Genomic DNA, 18619 nt, shown 5'->3' on the forward strand with positions numbered 1-18619 from the left:
AGTTATGATTCGAAGAAATCTGGTTCGAATTCGTGATCAGATTTAAAAAGTGTCATCTTTCACACAGGTTTACATTATACATAGTAAATAGTCCAAGAATCTCTCGAGCATACTTCAAATACAGAAATATATACTCTCAAGAGATCACAAGCAACACAGAAAAGTACTAAAAGATGAATCTGATCATCCGAAGGCAGGCCATTCACCCGTTATGCAGTTTCATGTCCAACAAGGAACTGAAAGGAGGGTGAGTGGCGTTGCCTTTTAGGAACATATCAGAAAGCACCTTGTACATGGCTTCAGTGAGATGAACTCCATCCCAATTGATGTACTGGGACGGGCTTTTACAGGCGGTGGCAGAAGGCGTGCCGCAAGTGGCAAACACGTCGAAGTTGTAGGGGTCATCGCTCTTCCCACAGCAGGCCTTGAAGCTCTCCGTGAAACCGTACTGGCTCGGATTCTTCATGACTGCGAGATGGGCATTCCAGTAGTCAGCATAGGTTATGACAGCATGGGGAAACTGTTTCCTGAGTTCTTGCAACTTTGCTTGGAGCACAAGGTTATGGCTGTAGGTTTGGTTGTTGACACTCTTGACACATTCGATGCTGTCTCTGTCGTCTTCCGGAGCTAACGTCATCGCCAACGGCAAGCAGCCTGAAAGTGGCAGACCTTGGACAACAACATATTTGGCACCCTTCTTTAACAGTGCCTGCAAAGCATTGAAAGCATTTCTCCAATCAGCCCAAGTCCAAAACGTATCATGTACTACGGTTTTTTTTTAAATTTATTATTAAGCTTAATTTCTAGCTTTAGTATTTATCTTCGAAAGAATAAGGACCAAATTCAATGCAATTGAATTCATGAGAGTAATGCAATGGAGACCATATTTTTTTACACCACATGGTGTGTCAAATGATTCACATAGCCAACGTGATGGGTATAAAATTACACTTTCGTTCATGTGTCTCCAACTACGTCGAATTCGAATTTGTCATGTAGTTTGCAAATTAATCCAAATTCGTTGTCGTTTTTGGAATCGAAAATAGAGGATGAAAGTGGAACTTTATTAAATTAAAGAGATTGAAAATGTGATTTAGCAGAAATAGGAATCCGCCCAAAAAAGGAGAGAAATATATAGGACTTTATACTCATAACCAAAACAACTTGAAGAACATTTTTTTTTTTTTAAATAATTATTATTAAGGGAAGGAAGAAGGTTCGAAACTATTATATTATTTAAGGAATGGAAAAGTTTCAAACCTGAGATGCAATAGTAGAAACCCAAAACTCTATCCACAAGGATATTAGACTACAACTTGAAGATTTATTATGCCTGTTGACTTTAGGCATTTGAGTTTGTGTTAGACAAATAATTCTAGTTAGGTGAAAAAAGAAAGAAAATGATTTCCGTACACTACGTTATACGTTTCTCCTTCTGCAGACTCATATGCATTTTGTTCCTTAATTCTCTCTATTCCGAAAACCAAACATGAAAAATGGGCGTGTAATGAAAAAAATACGATGGGTTAAAATCACTTCCCAAAACTAAATTAAAAACATACAATTTTTCAGACCATTTATTCTACCCATAAAAATCTAACAAAATTAAAAATCATACCTGCAGAAAGCTAGTAACCCTACTGACCCCAAGCTTCTGAATTGTATCACCTGGCACAGCAGATCCAATTGTGTAAGCATAATCATTGACTCCGATTTCTCCAACCCAAAAAAGTGCATCATCAAATTTGCATTCCGGTCCTCCAACTTTGTCCAAGAACTTGTTGAACCAAAGCAGCTGAGACAGGATAGACTGAGGAGTGATGGCAAGGCTGAGGTTGTTCTTCACAAAGAACTCGTGCTCTATGGCAGTGGAACCCGCGACGGCGAAGTTAACTCCGTGAGTTGAGTCTGCTGAGGCATTGCTCGAAACGACACGGTAGGGTGGCAAGTAGGGCAAGGAGAGTGACTCGGTGACGAAGTCAATGACTAGGCGGCCGTCGGAGTAGCGGTTGGTGGGGCGGTGAAAGAAGGTGATGCCGTAGGGAGAGTTTGAGACGTGGCCGAAGCCGCTAGGGCCTGTGATGGATCTTGTGTTGCCTGTGTCTGTGAATGAGTCACCAAAGGCGTAGATTTTCTTGAAGGGCGATGTAGGGTTTTGTTTTGTTGCTACAGCGGAGGCGGGGAAGGAGGAGGAGGAGAGGAAGGAGATGGTGGTGAGGGTAATGAGGGTAATCTGCCAAGATGTGAAGAGTGGAGAAGAGGAAGAAGCCATGTCTAAGCTCTCTTACTACTAGCTAGCTACCTTATTACTTTGCATATGTATAGTTCTTATATACTTTTTTAACTTCTGCAAAAGGGCAAATATGTCTTTTAACTTAAGCAGTGTATGCTATTGGAAACAAATTTAAGACTACTTGTGCAAATTATTGTCACGAGAGCAGTGTTCGATTTACAAAATTTCGTGTTTATGATTAGATCCATTTATATTTTAAAAGATCATTTGTATAAAAAAATCAATTAAAATTAAGGTCGTTTAGTCACTTAATGGTAGCAAATAGCTATACGGATCATAATGTTTTTACCAAATCCGTCCATTTGTTTTTGTATAGTTTGTTGACTAAATGATCTCATATTATATTGAGTTTATATAGAAATGATCTTGATAAAGTGATTTATGATATTAACATTTCAAATTATACGTTTAAGTTTTGTAAATCAATCACCAAATAAAATGAGGAAGAACTCCTCCTCAAGAAGCCAAGTTAATTCCTATTGTTGTATGCCATTAGCATCAACATCCAATTGATGGATCCATTGATTTGGAAGTAAAAAAAACAATGAAAAGGTTCTCATAATTTTCATTGATTTTGCAAAGATTGTAAAACATTTTAGCATTGTAAAACGACAAGAAGTTTGGCAAAATATTCGAACTTCGGATGTCTTTCAATTTTTTTCTTCCCATATTTATGCATTTCATTGTCAGAATACAAATAAAATTATTGTGTTATTTTAGTTCTTCTGTAATAACTTGTTAGTTTTGTGACCTAATTAAAAATCAGCATAAATTATGAGTTTGATTGACACTGAAATAGGTCGGCATACCATAATTACGAACAAACATCAAACAATCAAAGTTCGAACTTGAAAGTTACTATATACTAACTTAAGGGTGGCGGTGACTCGTGTGGGAGCTATTAATTTAGATCTAAAAAGATCTTTGAAGTGGTTGAATGAAAAAGAGAGGCCTTAAATGATCATGTGTCACAACTCCCAACCGGTTTCCTGCTGCTATTTTGGAAAAAAACAGAGAAATTTCAAAAGTCAAAAAAAAAAAAAAAGAATTCTTTTGCTTTTTGTTTCTTTCGATTTAAACTTGTTTGAAAATATATTTAAAATAATTAAAAATATTTTTTGTAAAAATATTTGGAGTCAATTCTTAATAAAAATGTAAATAAATCGTAATAAAACACTTAGAATTACAGTGTAGAAGAAGCACATGTTACAATAAGGATTTAAGTACATTTAAAATTTAAAAATACTTTTTCAAAAAACGCTTAGAATTATTTTAAAAACAGTTACAAACAAGCCTTAATAAATTTGAAAGTTTGGTGGAACTAAAAGCTTTTGGTTTGGACGGTGCTTTTGACGTGCATGCTTATATTTTGCACCCACCTCTGTGACCGTACAGATACAACCAAATCTATAAGGACGTCATTTAAGAAAAGGATTCGGCTTGTGACTGTTCATCGTAGATCGTGCGATTAGTTGTCATTGAGTATTATTTATATTTAATTTTTAATTTTGAAATGATTTCTAATCGCACGATGTCACATCCTGACCCGGGGCGGATCACTTTCCCCGCCCGCTCAAACACCGTAGTACGATATTGTCCACTTTGGGCTTACTATTCCCTCACGATTTTGTTTTTGGGAACTCACAAGCAACTTCTCAAGGTCACCCGTTATGGGATTGCTCTAGCCCCCTTCTCGCTTAACTTCGGAGTTCTGACGGAACCCAAAGCCAGTGAGCTCCCAAAAGGCCTCGTGCTAGGTAGGGATGAGAATATACATATAAGGATCACTCCCCTGGACGATGTAGGATGTCACACACGATGTACAATGAATGGTCATAATCACAAAATTCCTAGAATCCTAAAAAAAATGATCAGGCAAGAATCATTTTCCCATCATTTATTAGGCCTCCTTTTCAGATGGCTTGCGTTAAATGACGTGCGTATAAATAAATATATGCATGGATGCAACCGAAGCAAAAACTATAGGACACTCACGTGATGTGAGTCCTTTGCATAAATTATGTTCGAATTTATAGCGCAAGAAATGTAGGTACGAAAGAGGCAATCATATTGCTTGTTTGAGATGCTTGTCTAAGAACTAAAAACTAATTTTTAGTAAAAATTTAAGTGAATTCTGAAAAGCAGTTGAACAAATATTTGATGTTTTTCTAAAAAGGATTCAAAGTAATTTCATTAAAAACGTTTTCAGTTATTTTCAAAGCACATTCGGACGAGCCTTTATATTCATAATCATATGACCCCATTTTAAATTATTTATGCTCATAATCGCTTTCACTATAAGATCTATTATTAGAAGGACGTGATGTTTATGTCCTCTCACCTGTTTTATTTTCTCACCCACTAAAAATAGGGGCTATTAGACCTAGGTCCAATTACATAGATGGTTTTTAGGAGTGAGTCCAGTCATCCAATTACATGTTTTTATTTCTTTTATACTCATTTTATATTTTTTTAAAAATATTAAAAATCAATTAAATTTCTTCTAATATTATGCATTTTTCAACTCCAAAAAATCTATTTAATATCTTACAACAACAAAAACTAATATACTAACATAAATTATCCACAAAACATTCTACCTTAACTCAAGTAACAAATATATGAATATATATTATACCTGTAAGCGAGATATGAAACCTAACTAAAAGGTAAGAAAAATCATAATATACCTACATGCAAGACACATTAATTTATGACACGTTGATTATAAAAAAGAATCTATCATATAGATACATAAAAATAAATAACCTGTGATATAGGTTGATTATAAAAATTAAAAATAAAATATATAAATGGGGCTTAAAGCAGGAGGAAGAACAAGAAATAATAAAAAATAAAAAGAAAAAGAAATAATCAAGGAGATAATTAGGAAGAAATTTGATTTTTATAATAAATCTTATCATTGAATAGATAATTATTGATAATTAAATAATTAAATTTAAGGAATTGGACTTATTTTAATAAATTGGACTATTCCTACTATTGGCTAAAAAAATTGGACTTATATTAAGTTCTCCCTAAAATGAATTAAAAATAAATTTGACATTGATGTCAAATTTGACTTCAAAGCACAAAGCCTTCAAATCCAATCAGCAAATAACACTTCGGTTAACTAAAAGGTAGGAAAAATCATAATATACCTACATGCAAGACACATTAATTTGTGACACGTTGATTATAAAAAAGAATCTATCATATAGATACATAAAAATAATTAACCTGTGATATAGATTGATTATAAAAAATTAAAATAAAATATATAAATGGGGTTAACTAAATGGTAGGAAAAATCATAATATACCTACATGCAAGACACATTAATTTGTGACACGTTGATTATAAAAAAGAATCTATCATATAGATACATAAAAATAATTAACCTGTGATATAGGTTGATTATAAAAATTTAAAATAAAATATATAAATGGGGTTTAGAGCAGGAGGAAGAACAAGAAATAATAATAATAATAAAAAAAGAAATAATCAAGGAGATAATTAGGAAGAAATTTGATTTTTATAATAAATCTTATCATTGAATAGATAATTATTGATAATTAAATAATTAAATTTAAGGAATTGAACTTATTTTAATAAATTAGACTATTCCTACTATTGGTTAAAAAAATTAGATTTATATCAAGTTTTCCTGTAAAAATAACTAAAAAATAGATGACAAATCAATATAATATATAGATCAGTAAGTAGTGGGTTACCTAGGCGGTTGTGGTCTTCCTTGTCAACCCTCTCTCTCGAATCATTTCTCTCATTGTAGATCGTAAATTAGTATAGCATATTAGTTGTGACAATAAAATAATAACATTGGTGAGAAAATAAGATGGGTGAATGGGCATGGTATCACTTGTTTTTTTTTGTTAGAAATCGAAGATGCACTTGGAAGGGCAGGCTGGTTTGGTATTGCTGTGCTTTGAAAAAAAAATTGCTAAAAAAATTACTTCTGCTATGCTGTGAGAATAAGCAGCTGTGAAATAAAGTAGCAGAGTGTTTGATAAACTTTTTTGTAAAAGTGCTTTTGAAAAAAAAAAACAGTATTATAGTGTTTGATAAACTTTATGTAAAACAAATGTGAAAAAAACTGATTTTTCAAAGTTGGGCTTTGCAGCTTTGTGTTTTTGGTTTTTTCACCAAAAACTGTGAAAAAAAGCTAAAGCTGAATGTTTACCAAACAAAAAAAATCTCTCAACTTTTTTTGATAGCCACTTTTTTCAAAATCACCTCAGTACCAAATTAGGACGAAGTAACTTGCTTATCCAAAAAGCACTTTTTAAGTTTTTCAAACCAAACACCGTCAAAAGAGCTTTTGATTCTTCGTAAAGCAATTTTGGCAGAATTCCAAAAGCAATCCCACACTTAAAAAGATTCCAATTGCAGAAAATGTAATTTTCAAAAGAAGTTATTCATAGATAAATTACAAGCTAGAACCAAATCCATTCAGACATAGATTCTTCTAATGTAGTACCAAATCATGAACCAAATCAGAGAGTGAAAAGCTGAAACGAAGTCGACTACTACGGATTCTAGATGTATAATTAGCCCGGTTCACATACGAAAACACAAAATGCGCCTAATGCGAGATCAAAGAACCCGGAACAACAACTCTACCATGTTATGGATGCCAAAGCCAGATTCTGTCATCGGGCCTCAAGTCAAATTTCTGTTGTCGAATCTCAAGATCGCAGGTTTACAATTATACTGGTTGCTGAACGTTATTGCCGCCTTGTTGAACTCGTGACTCGAAAAAGAGTCTTACAGTGGAATAAATCAAAGAAGGTTCGGCCATTGCTCCATTCCCGTAATCTCCACAAGCCAGCCTCTTTGTGACTGGTGGGATGAGCGAAACTCCAAGTTCATCAATCAACATGATATGTCGCTCTGTGAAGGGGTTCTTCCACATCAAGGTATTCATGGCTGGTGCGACGAAGAAAGGCTTGCTGTAGTCCCATGCTCGTACGATGCATGTCAGTAGATTGTCACACAATCCCCCGGCAATCTACAAGAAGAACACGGGACATTAGTTCCATCTCTCATTCTTCCCACGAAACAGAAACAGAAGGGATAAAAAATAAAATTGAAAGTTTCACATATGATAATAGTTTGAGTAACATGCTGATAAGACGTGCAGTTTCTAGTAAAACAAATTCTCAACTATCTCATCTCGTAGCAAAAACAACTTCATAAATTCACAAGACTTCCAGATCGTGAATATTACCTTGCCTAGTGTGTTTGCTGACAATGGGGCGATAACCAAGATATCCGCCCAACGGCGGAGCTCAATGTGAAGCACACTATCACCCATTTTGTTCCAAGTAGACCATTCATCCTCGTCGGTGTACAGGATTACATCCTTGGGAAGTGATGCTCTATCAATGAAATGCAAAGATGCTCTTGTGGCAACTGCTTTTACTTCTGCCCATTCTGAAAAACTATGGCAAAGGTTGCCAAACTTTATGGCAGCTACACTTCCACTAGCAGCAAGTAGAATCCGAGGCCTCCTTGGGGCAGGATTGGCTTGTGGCTCAATCTCTGGACTCGCAGGTTCAGAGCTTGACATACCCTATTCAAAAGATATCAACGTGTTCATAAACATCCTTGATTCCCAAAGAATCAAAACAATTTAAAACAAAAGAAATATCAGGCTTTGCATAAAATCTTCAACCTAATATTTGGAAAGTGCCTACATACTGCCTCAATTTATTCAAAAAAGAAAAGAAGTGACAAATCCGCAATGAATTTGAACCCCTGATCCCCATGCCCAAAACACCAAAGGGAAAAGGGAGCCATTACACAACCGATGATCTAGGTACCACACAAATTGTTCATCAAACTTTGCTCACTGCACCACAAAAACTCGATCAAGAAAAACATATCCACTTATGTTCTATCACTCATCCCATTTGAGTACACAGCGGACCAATTCAAGCTAACACTAAAAAAGATTCAAAATTTCTAGCTAACACTTAAAAGAATTAAATTTCAACCTACAAACGACAACTTTTTACTTTTCCCAATACAAGATACAATTCAATGAGAAAAAGTGGGGAAATTTTATCCATACAAGAACAGCAATTTTCCCCTATGATTAAACCCAAATACAAAGCATCCGAGAAGTACCCACATATGTTACATTACACCACCGCAAAGTGATCTCGGATTGAATGAATAAAAATGGGTTCCTTCCAAACAAATCCCATATAACCAATACAAGAAATCTACTGAAATCGATAGTTTGATAAATCCAGAACATGACAATCAACATATATGAACATTTTCAAAAGAAACTTGTAAGACAATCCAAAGATGTCAATAGAAGAATTAAAGCTCCCAAACAAAACGAACATACCCAAAAGCATCCTCCGGACTGACGAAGGTGATCATTCATGATCCCGATCAAAACTCAAAAAAAGATGATCTTGAACGATCACAACAAAAATAATAAAAATGGAATTTTCTTGCAGCAGGGAAAACCTCTGAAGAAAATTAATTATAACTTTACTTTCTTTCTCAGAGGTTTAAAACCAAACACCTTTACTGCATTTATAAAATAATGCTCTCTCCCTTTTCCCGCTCAATCCCAATAACAAACTAACAGAAGACTAACCGTTGCAAACCCACACTCCTAAAAAGATTCTAAATTTCGAAACAGTGTGCGAAAGGCTCGTAGCTCAGTAAGTTAAGAGCATTCTCCGTTGCATCCGAGGTTCGATTCCCCACAATGTGATGAAAATTACAGCTACAAAAGGAATATATTTTCCCTAATTGTCTACTCAGACGAGCAGATTAAGCAATAAACAAAATTAGCATCAATTAAAGCGTAATTGGAATCTAATCGCATGTGATTTAGTACTAAAACGAAATAGAATTCCAGCAATTGAGTGAGAAATTGTTACTGAATTGGAATGGTGAGTTCCCTCCGCGTGTGGTTTGAGGCGATTTAGGGTTTTTGAGCTGAAATCTCAGCGAGGCGGGTGTGTTCAGGGACCGAAACGCAGCGTATTGGACTTTGAATGAGGCGAACCGGTCTCGTACTGCCTCTCTCCAGAGGTGTTCCGAAGTCCGAAACGATGATGTGTTTATGTTCTTTTACTTTTCGTTTAAGTATTTTCATCTTTATCGGGCGGGTACGTGTACCCGATATTGTAAAGTGTAAACACGTGTTTCGATACTATTGGTTCGATTCCATAGCTCGAAAAGGAGTTTTGGCACCATTTGCCCGCTTTATTTCCTTCGTGTTTTAAGCTTAAATCTAAAAGGGCAATTACGTAATTTCGACACCATCTTCCTCACATTTCCACGGTCTCTCTTCGCACGCACTTCCCTCGTCGTATACATTAATTTCCCTCGTTAATTTAAACCTCTCGCTGCTCTCACCGAGTCGGACCATTCAACTCGGACCGAGTCAATTCCTTGATGGCTAGTGTTTGCGACAATTGGGAACGGCTGGTGCGAGCCACGGTGAAGAGGGAGCAGCTCAGAAGCTCCGGCCAGGGTGCGGTCCCGCTGTCGCTGGGGAGGACCACCACAAGCTCCGGCCAGGGTTCGGTCCCGTCGTCGCTGGGGAAGACCAGTACTACCACCATCAGTGTCAATGCGATCTTGCAAGCTGCCGATGCGATTCAAGATGAGGACCCCAAGGCATCAAAAATTTGTAAGGACTTTTCATGATCTTCTTTTTCTTGACTTTTTCAAATTAATGCTTTTTTTTTCAGCGATCAATTCAGTTTTCCTGTTGGAGATGATAAACCTAGTTTGGATAAATCTCTACACCCTAACGAAAGGTCCACGTCAGCACCACCAATTCAACCACAACCTTCCCGCTGCAATCTGCAACCGAAAGGATCATAACAACACAGTCCATTACCTGCACAACTCTCTCAACTATCTGCTGTACAACCTGGACTCAACTATCTGCTGTACAACCTGGACAACAGAAGGAATAATCCCAGCCAAACAATCACATGGCTTCTGCCACCTTTATTGTTGTTTATCTGCCACCTTTAATGTTGTTTATTGCATGCGTGTATATGCAAACTGTATATAAACCATGCTGCCATTGCAGCATTGTATAATGAGAAAGATAAGTGATCAAAGCAATATTCTTTAGGAGATAGTGTCCCACATCGAAAATAAATATAACAAAATAATATATTGTACACGAGAAAATTGTTTTCGGACTTTTTTTTTTTTCTTCCTCAGCTGGAATATGATGCTTGTTTCGATGTTAGTGCAGCAGGCGCATAGTATGGCGCAAAATCTGGACCCGAAAAGTGATGGCATCGGTGTTCTGCAGTTTAAGGTTGGACTGATGACTGTAATCAAGGTATCACTTATGGCTGTGTTGATGGCATAAATGTTCTTTTGTTTCTTTTCCTTTTTATGGTTAAAATTTTAAGATATGAGTATCTGGAACCTCGTTTCAGCAAAGACTTGCAAAAAAAGTTGGGGGTCAAATAGATCAGCGTCGTGATATTGAGCACCTATGGGAATTTTACCAGCGCTACACGCGACTACATCGAGTTGGTGATATCCAGAGACAGGAACTAACATGGCGGGAATCTGAAACTTTTGGTGCTGACTTTGGCAAGTATGGCCACCGTTATTTACTTTAGTAGAATACATGTTTTTCTAACAGAAAACATTGTTGGTTTTCTGTCCAAATTTTTGTGTGTTATGTTCTACATTGATGAGATGCGATGCATACTTACGGAGATTGGAAAACGCATGTTGAAATTAATGAATGTGAATCACTTTGGTAAAATGTATATCATATCTTTTGTTTGATGAACAAGAATCTCATATAATATGTTATTTATTACTCCTTTTGTTGTTTCATATTGGAGCTCAGTTGTTTAGAAATTAAAGAGACAATGGCTACCTGGAGGACTGTAGTTGAGGTGATGAAGGCACTTAGCAAAGATGCCGATCCTAATGGAGTCGGAAAACTTATTACAGAGGAGGTATTTGTCCTCAAATTTCGTCTTATATTGACTTATTCGAGTTGATTTTGGGTGATCAAGAGTAACGATGAAAAAATCAATTCCTTACGAATTTCTGTCTCCAAGTATTTTCAGCATTGTTGTTTTAACTTCAGTGTGCGTGATTGACTTTTTTCAATTATCTGTCGGTTTCCAGTTGCGAAGAGTTGAAACACCGATGCAACATTATCTGAGGAGCTAACAGCCTACAAAGATGTCCTTCCAGAAGCACCACGATTAATCAACTCAATTGGAGCTTTCCCAGAAGTAGGTTTCATCTGAATTATATTTGTCTCGCCATCTGTTCTTCATTCCCTTCAAGAGTTCTGTTACTTTCACTCTGTATCTTATCTGCCATACCATTGAAGTTACTGTTGATTGTTGGCTCAAACCAAATGTAGTCTAAAACCAACAAATGATGTTGGCTACTTTTGTGGTCAAAATTGATGGTTGGCATGCTACATGTGGGAAATAAAATGGATGGTCTTATGCCTAATTTGTTGTCAAAGAATGGATGCATTTATGCCTAATTCTTTTGACTTGATGAGAGGCCTTTGGCCTATAAAAGGAGGTGTAGGCATAACTCAAATACAACATCAAGGAGAAAGGAAGAGAGAAAAATAGCAAGAAGCCATTTGGCATAGAGAAGAATTTTCTCAAATTGTCTTGCTTTGTATTTTTGGTTTTCTCTTCCTATTGTAAGTGTGTGAGCTTGGGGTTATTCGGGTCTTTGGGAAATTGAGTGATAAACACTATTGTATGTTCTCATTGATTATAGTGGAATACTCCGTCGTCTCCAAACTGGATGTAGGCATTGCCGAACCAGTATAAATCTTGGTGTTCTTGTTGGTATTGTTCCATTTATCTTTTGTCAGTTATTGTGGTTTATTTTTCACTCACACTTGGTTGACGCTTCCGCACAACAAGTGGTATCAGAGCCTAGTGTTTCGACTAGGCGTTCTCGTGGGAGTGAAAAATTTGTTGGCGCTACAGTCCCGTGAATAGTGCCGAGTAGATGGCTGGAGATAAAGATGAATCTGTGAAGGGGAAGGAGTCGACATCGTCTTCGTCGGCGTCTACATCCAATAGACATCAAATTGCTACTACAAGGTTAGAGGTTGATAAATTCAATGGCTCTAATAATTTTGGTATGTGGCAATGTGAAGTTATGGATGTGTTGTATCAACAAGAGTTGGATATGGTTCTGGAAGATAAACCAGAAGATATTGATGGCAAGCAGTGGACACGAATTAATCTTCATGCTTGTGCTGCTATTCGATCATTCCTTGATAAGGAGTTGAAATACCCGTATATGAAGGAAACTTCTGCTAAGGAGTTATGGACAAAATTGGAGGAGAAGTATATGACCAAGAGCGCAGAAAATCGGCTCTTCTTGAAGAAGCGACTCTTCCGTTTTCAGTATAGTCCAGGTATTTCTATGCATGAACACCTCAATGATTATAATAAAATACTTGCTGATTTAGCAAACCTTGATGTGAAAATTCCTGACGAGGATAAGGCACTATGTTTGTTAAATTCATTGCCTGATGATTATGATCATTTGACAACTACTTTGTTGTATGGAAAAACCGAGGTGAAACTTGATGAGGTGTCTGCGGCATTGGTGAATCATGAGTGTCGAAAGAAGGAACTAAAGACTCACAATTCACAAACCGAGGCACTTGTTGCAAGGGGTCGAACAGTGGAAAGAAAATATGTGAAGCGGGGAAAATCTCGTTCAAAGTCACGAGGGAAGTTTCCTGCTAAAGATGAATGTGCCTTTTGCCGCCAAAAGGGTCATTGGAAGAGAGACTGCCCCAAATTGAAGAACAAAGAGAAGGAGAAAGCGGGTTCTGAAGCAAATATTGCAAAATCTGGAGATGATGATTTCGAGTTTGTTTTGGCTAGTTCATCTGCTGATGGTCACTCCAAGGAGTGGATTTTGGATTCAGGTTGCACCTATCATATGTGTCCCATTCGAGAATGGTTTTCTAGCTTCGAGGAGCTGGATGGTGGAGTTGTTTTGATGGGTAATGATAATGCCTGCAAAACACAAGGGATAGGCAAAATCTGTTTGAAGATGCATGATGGAACAGTCAGAGAATTAAGTGATGTTCGGTATGTACCGGATATGAAGAAAAATCTTATCTCACTGGGTGCATTGGAATCCAAGGGTCTCAAGATCACCATGAAGGGTGGAGTTCTTAAAGCTGTTTACGGGGCACTGGTGGTGATGAAAGGTACAAGACGAAATAACTTGTATTTCTTGAAGGGGAGTACAGTTATTGGTGAAGCAGCTGTCACCGAAGCTGCTGACGCAGATAGCACAGACACCACGAGGTTATGGCATATGCGTCTTGGGCATGCTGGTGAAAAAGCGTTGCAAGGATTGGTGAAGCAAGGCTTATTGAAAGGTGCAAAGGCATGCAAATTGGAATTCTGTGAGCATTGTGTGTTGGGTAAGCAAACTAGAGTAAAATTTGGCACTGCTATTCACCACACTAAAGGCATTCTTGATTATGTTCACACTGATGTTTGGGGACCTTCCAAGAATGCATCTTGGGGAGGTAGCCATTATTTTGTCTCCTTTGTTGATGACTTCTCTAGAAGAATATGGGTGTACACCATGAAGCGTAAAGATGAAGTCTTGAAGATATTCCTGAAGTGGAAAAAGATGATTGAAACGCAAAGCGGTCGAAAGATCAAGACTCTCAGATCAGACAATGGGGGTGAATATAAGTCTGATCCTTTCTTGAAATTTTGTCAAGATGAGGGTATTGTGAGGCACTTCACGGTTAGGGAGACACCGCAACAGAATGGGGTGGCGGAGCGCATGAACCGTACTTTGCTTGAGAAAGTTCGGTGTATGTTGTCTAATGCTGGATTAGGCAAGGCGTTTTGGGCTGAGGCAATTACTTATGCAAGCCATCTCATTAATCGATTGCCAGCTGTTGCGAATGAGGGCAAAACGCCCATGGAGGTATGGTCTGGTAAACCTTGTACTGATTACAAGTTCTTACACATATTTGGTTGTCCTGCTTACTATCATGTCAGAGAAAGCAAGTTGGATCCAAGAGCAAAGAAAGCTCTATTTATGGGCTTTAGCACTGGCGTGAAGGGATACCGACTCTGGTGTCCAGATGAGAAGAAATTTGTTGTAAGCAGAGATGTGACCTTTGATGAGGCTGCTATGGTTAATCAGAACAAGCATGAAGGTGAAATTGAAACAACCGAGACCATGAGTAGCTCAAAGCAGGTGGAGTTACTGAAGACTCCAGTTGTTCCAGTAAGGTCTGATGTTACAGACACTAGTCCTACAGTTAATCATGATGATGAGGACGAGGATGATGAAGAGGAGGCACCTACCCAAGAGCCTCCACAGCAACAAGACTATATTGCAACCAGAAGATCGAGAAGGGAAATTCGAAAGCCTGCTCGATTTACTGATATTGTGGCATATGCACTTCCCGTTATTGAAGATGATATTCCATCCACCTACAAAGAAGCTGTCATGAGCTCAGAGTACGAGTTGTGGAAGAAATCTATGGATGAGGAGATGAAATCTCTTCATAAAAATAAGACTTGGAAGCTGGTTCAGTTACCAAATGGGAAGAAAGAAATTGGTTGTAAATGGGTGTATGCCAAAAAGATGGAATCTTTGGGAAAAGACAATGTAAGATTCAAAGCCAGATTGGTAGCTAAAGGCTATGCTCAGAAAGAAGGCATTGACTACAATGAGGTATTTTCTCCTGTAGTAAAACATACTTCTATTCGTATTCTGTTGGCTTTGGTTGTGCAGTTTGATCTTGAGTTGGCCCAACTTGATGTCAAGACTGCGTTCTTACATGGTGATTTGGAGGAAGAGATTTATATGTCTCAGCCAGAAGGTTTTAAGGTTGCTGGAAAGGAAAATTGGGTTTGCAAATTGGAAAAATCATTGTATGGCTTGAAGCAGTCTCCAAGACAATGGTACAAGCGATTTGATCGATTTACGATCGGGCTTAAGTTGCTCAAGTTTAAGCACTGCTTAGACTTGATTGGCATTTGTAAAATTTGTTGATTGCCCCATGGGGGAGTGGGAGACGACTATTGGAGTTCTACTTAGAGGGTTTGCGCCAAGGTGGAGATTGTTGATTGTTGGCTCAAACCAAATGTAGTCTAAAACCAACAAATGATGTTGGCTACTTTTGTGGTCAAAATTGATGGTTGGCATGCTACATGTGGGAAATAAAATGGATGGTCTTATGTCTAATTTGTTGTCAAAGAATGGATGCATTTATGCCTAATTCTTTTGACTTGATGAGAGGCCTTTGGCCTATAAAAGGAGGTGTAGGCATAACTCAAATACAACATCAAGGAGAAAGGAAGAGAGAAAAATAGCAAGAAGCCATTTGGCATAGAGAAGAATTTTCTCAAATTGTCTTGCTTTGTATTTTTGGTTTTCTCTTCCTATTGTAAGTGTGTGAGCTTGGGGTTATTCGGGTCTTTGGGAAATTGAGTGATAAACACTATTGTATGTTCTCATTGATTATAGTGGAATACTCCGTCGTCTCCAAACTGGATGTAGGCATTGCCGAACCAGTATAAATCTTGGTGTTCTTGTTGGTATTGTTCCATTTATCTTTTGTCAGTTATTGTGGTTTATTTTTCACTCACACTTGGTTGACGCTTCCGCACAACAGTTACTCGTGACGAAATTTTTTGAATGTTTGGTTAATCTACCCAGGTTAGAGGAGCAATATCTGCATTTAGGTATACCAATCAATTCCCCAGACTTCCGGCTAATTTTGAGATATCCAGACAACGAGATGCTGACATGTTTGATCTTCTAGAATGTGTGTTTGGTTTTCAGGTTTGAGTTTCCCTATATTTTCCCTAAGTGTAATATATCCGTTATTAAATGTGGTATGGTAAATATGACACTGCCTATAGCTTCAGTTTCAATTGTTGTTCTTATGGATTTTAAATGTGGTACTGGTTAATTTTTTTCAGAAAGACAATGTGAGGAACCAGTGAGTGAATGTTGTTCTTACATTTGCAAATGCACAATCTCGGCTTGGTAACCCTATTAAGGTCAGATCCAGTGAGTACTTCAGATCGTTTAACTCAGCATCCTTCCTGTGCTCATGTCATGTCATGTTACTGAAGTTTTGTGTAAATTCACTGCTGCATTTACATCCTATCAGCTTTGTGAAGCAAGTAGTTCAAATCATTAAATTTGAAGCATTTGTTCAATTCCTGAACGACGTGCTTGTGTTGATATTTGTAAAATTTAAGTCGTGATTTCTAGAAATTTGATAAAAAAAAAAATTGAAAGAAATATTTACATGAGAAGCTTAGGTCACTTCATTTGGTTGCTACTTGTTTTAAATAATGGAAACAAACCCTGTTGTAAGCTAGGGAAAGGCTGTGTACGTACACCTAATCCTACCCAATGCTTCGTTTGATGATGTATTGGACGTATGGGCATGGAAATAGTCTTCTGGATGTGAATTTTATTGATATATTTATGTTTTTTGTGTGCAGAGAATAGACGAGAAGGCAATGAATGAGGTATTTCTTAAAGTTCTGGATTCTTATATTGAATGGTGCAGACACCTGCGGATAAGCACTTTATGGAATAGGTAATCTCAAATCTAATGCTTTCTTGAATACTTGATTCTTATGTTCATTGTCCTTTGAAAGTTCTTTTGTACACTGCTGATTGCATATATACTTTTTCACAGTTTCGAAGCACTTGGTCGTGACCGGAAACTTATTCTGGTTTCCTTGTACTTTCTGATATGGGGCAACGCTGCAAATTTCCGCTTTCTTCCCAAATGTGTATGCTATATATTTCACCATGTAAGCCTGAAAACGTTATGCAGCTTGCAGATTACTCTTCTCAGTTCATCTAGATAAGATTCACTGATTTGTTTTTATTTTTATTATTGTTTAATTAGTATGTCATGTTTTAATTGTGTTATGGAGGTTGAATTTGCAAACTGCTAATCTTGGTTTCTATACTGTACTACAACTTGATATCTGGAAACATATAGATTCATCGCTCTTCTCACATTCTTCGGATCTATTTGCAACTTTAAAAAATTGAATTTTAAAACTCAGTTTTTTTATGAACTGTATCAAAGTTCAAGCGAAGCATATAGTGTTGGCCCTTCTGATGGGAGATGACATCATCTTACGGTTCTACAGATGGCTAGAGAGTTAGATGCCATGTTAGATCATGGAGAAGCTTATCCTGCTGCCAGCTGCAGAACAGAGAGCGGGTCAGTGTCGTTCCTTGAGCAAATCGGTCTTCCAATATATGAAGCATTGGATGCGGTCAGTTGATCTCTATTTTCAGATTTCATAGTTGTATATTCAATGTTTCTCACTTTGTCTTGTTTGTTGATATTGGAATTTGATCTGTTGTTATCAAAATACATAATTGTGCAGCAGGTTATATAAAACAATAGCACTTAAACCCTTTTCACTAAATCTACACTAGCACTATGTTTTACCAATTCTGTCAGATGGCTTCTCGATAACCTTTGAAAGTTAAGGTGTATTCCTTTTAATCTGAATCTAGATCGCACCTCTTTCAACGGCGTTCCAATAGCTTGCCCGAGTTTTGCTTTATTTGTTTATCCTAAGGGCAAATATTATAGATCACTGTATTCACCTTGGGAGAAAGTCGGATCAGATTGTTCTAGTATGTTGTCATCGGAAGAGGAAAAGGAGGGGGGGGGGGGGGGTGGTTTGATACTACATTTCTTTGTTTGGTGGTATGGAGACGCTGGTTTCATAGTGGGCGTTACTAATATGTTGGTTTCTTCCTAATGTTACTTCTTCCCTTTTTTTTTTTTGAATGCAGAAAGCTGCCAGAAACAATAACAGGAAAGCTGAGCATTCAGCACAGCGGAGTTATGATGACTTTGATGAATACTTTTGGTTTGTTTCTTTGTTGATTATATTTCGGATGACTGATGTGATTCTTTCTGTACTGCAATTGTGACGTTTCTTTTTCAATTTGTAGGTCGCTTGCTTGTTTTGAGTTGAGCTGGCCTATGAGGAGGAATGCACAAATTTTGTTGAAGCCTAAAAAGGGAATATTCGCTAGTTGTATCGGTACTCTGTGGCGAAATTGATACACGCTTTTGTATGCTCAGCCCTTCTGAATGTTTGAAAGTTTCCGATGGAGCTGGTTATGCGACGCTTTGGGATAAAATTCAGTATCAGGTAGCCCTTTGGTCTTCAGTTTCAAATGATTTCGCTGGTATATCGCTTTCCTCCCTTTACTTAGATTGGAAGGCTAGCATGGTTTATGTTTGTTTTA

General features: G+C 37.3%; 2 protein-coding genes across 2 annotated transcripts; both read right to left on the bottom strand.

Moving 5' to 3' along the window:
* Positions 1-13: 13 nt before the first annotated feature.
* On the bottom strand, positions 14-2293 carry LOC137713018 (GDSL esterase/lipase At3g48460-like). The gene is made up of 2 exons (XM_068452246.1): positions 1619-2293; positions 14-709 (listed from the first exon to the last, which is right to left on the bottom strand). The coding sequence occupies exons 1-2, from the start codon at positions 2270-2272 to the stop codon at positions 203-205; spliced, it is 1161 nt and encodes a 386-aa protein (XP_068308347.1). The 5' UTR covers positions 2273-2293; the 3' UTR covers positions 14-202.
* Positions 2294-6667: 4374 nt separating this feature from the next.
* Positions 6668-9394, bottom strand: LOC137713404 (probable phosphopantothenoylcysteine decarboxylase). The gene is made up of 3 exons (XM_068452697.1): positions 9220-9394; positions 7542-7886; positions 6668-7322 (listed from the first exon to the last, which is right to left on the bottom strand). Exons 2-3 carry the CDS (start codon positions 7881-7883, stop codon positions 7020-7022), a joined length of 645 nt encoding a protein of 214 aa, XP_068308798.1. The 5' UTR covers positions 7884-7886; positions 9220-9394; the 3' UTR covers positions 6668-7019.
* Between the last annotated feature and the right edge of the window lie 9225 nt (positions 9395-18619).

Source organism: Pyrus communis, chromosome 13 (genome assembly GCF_963583255.1).
Source record: "Pyrus communis chromosome 13, drPyrComm1.1, whole genome shotgun sequence".
In the NCBI taxonomy this organism is placed as follows: domain Eukaryota; kingdom Viridiplantae; phylum Streptophyta; class Magnoliopsida; order Rosales; family Rosaceae; genus Pyrus; species Pyrus communis.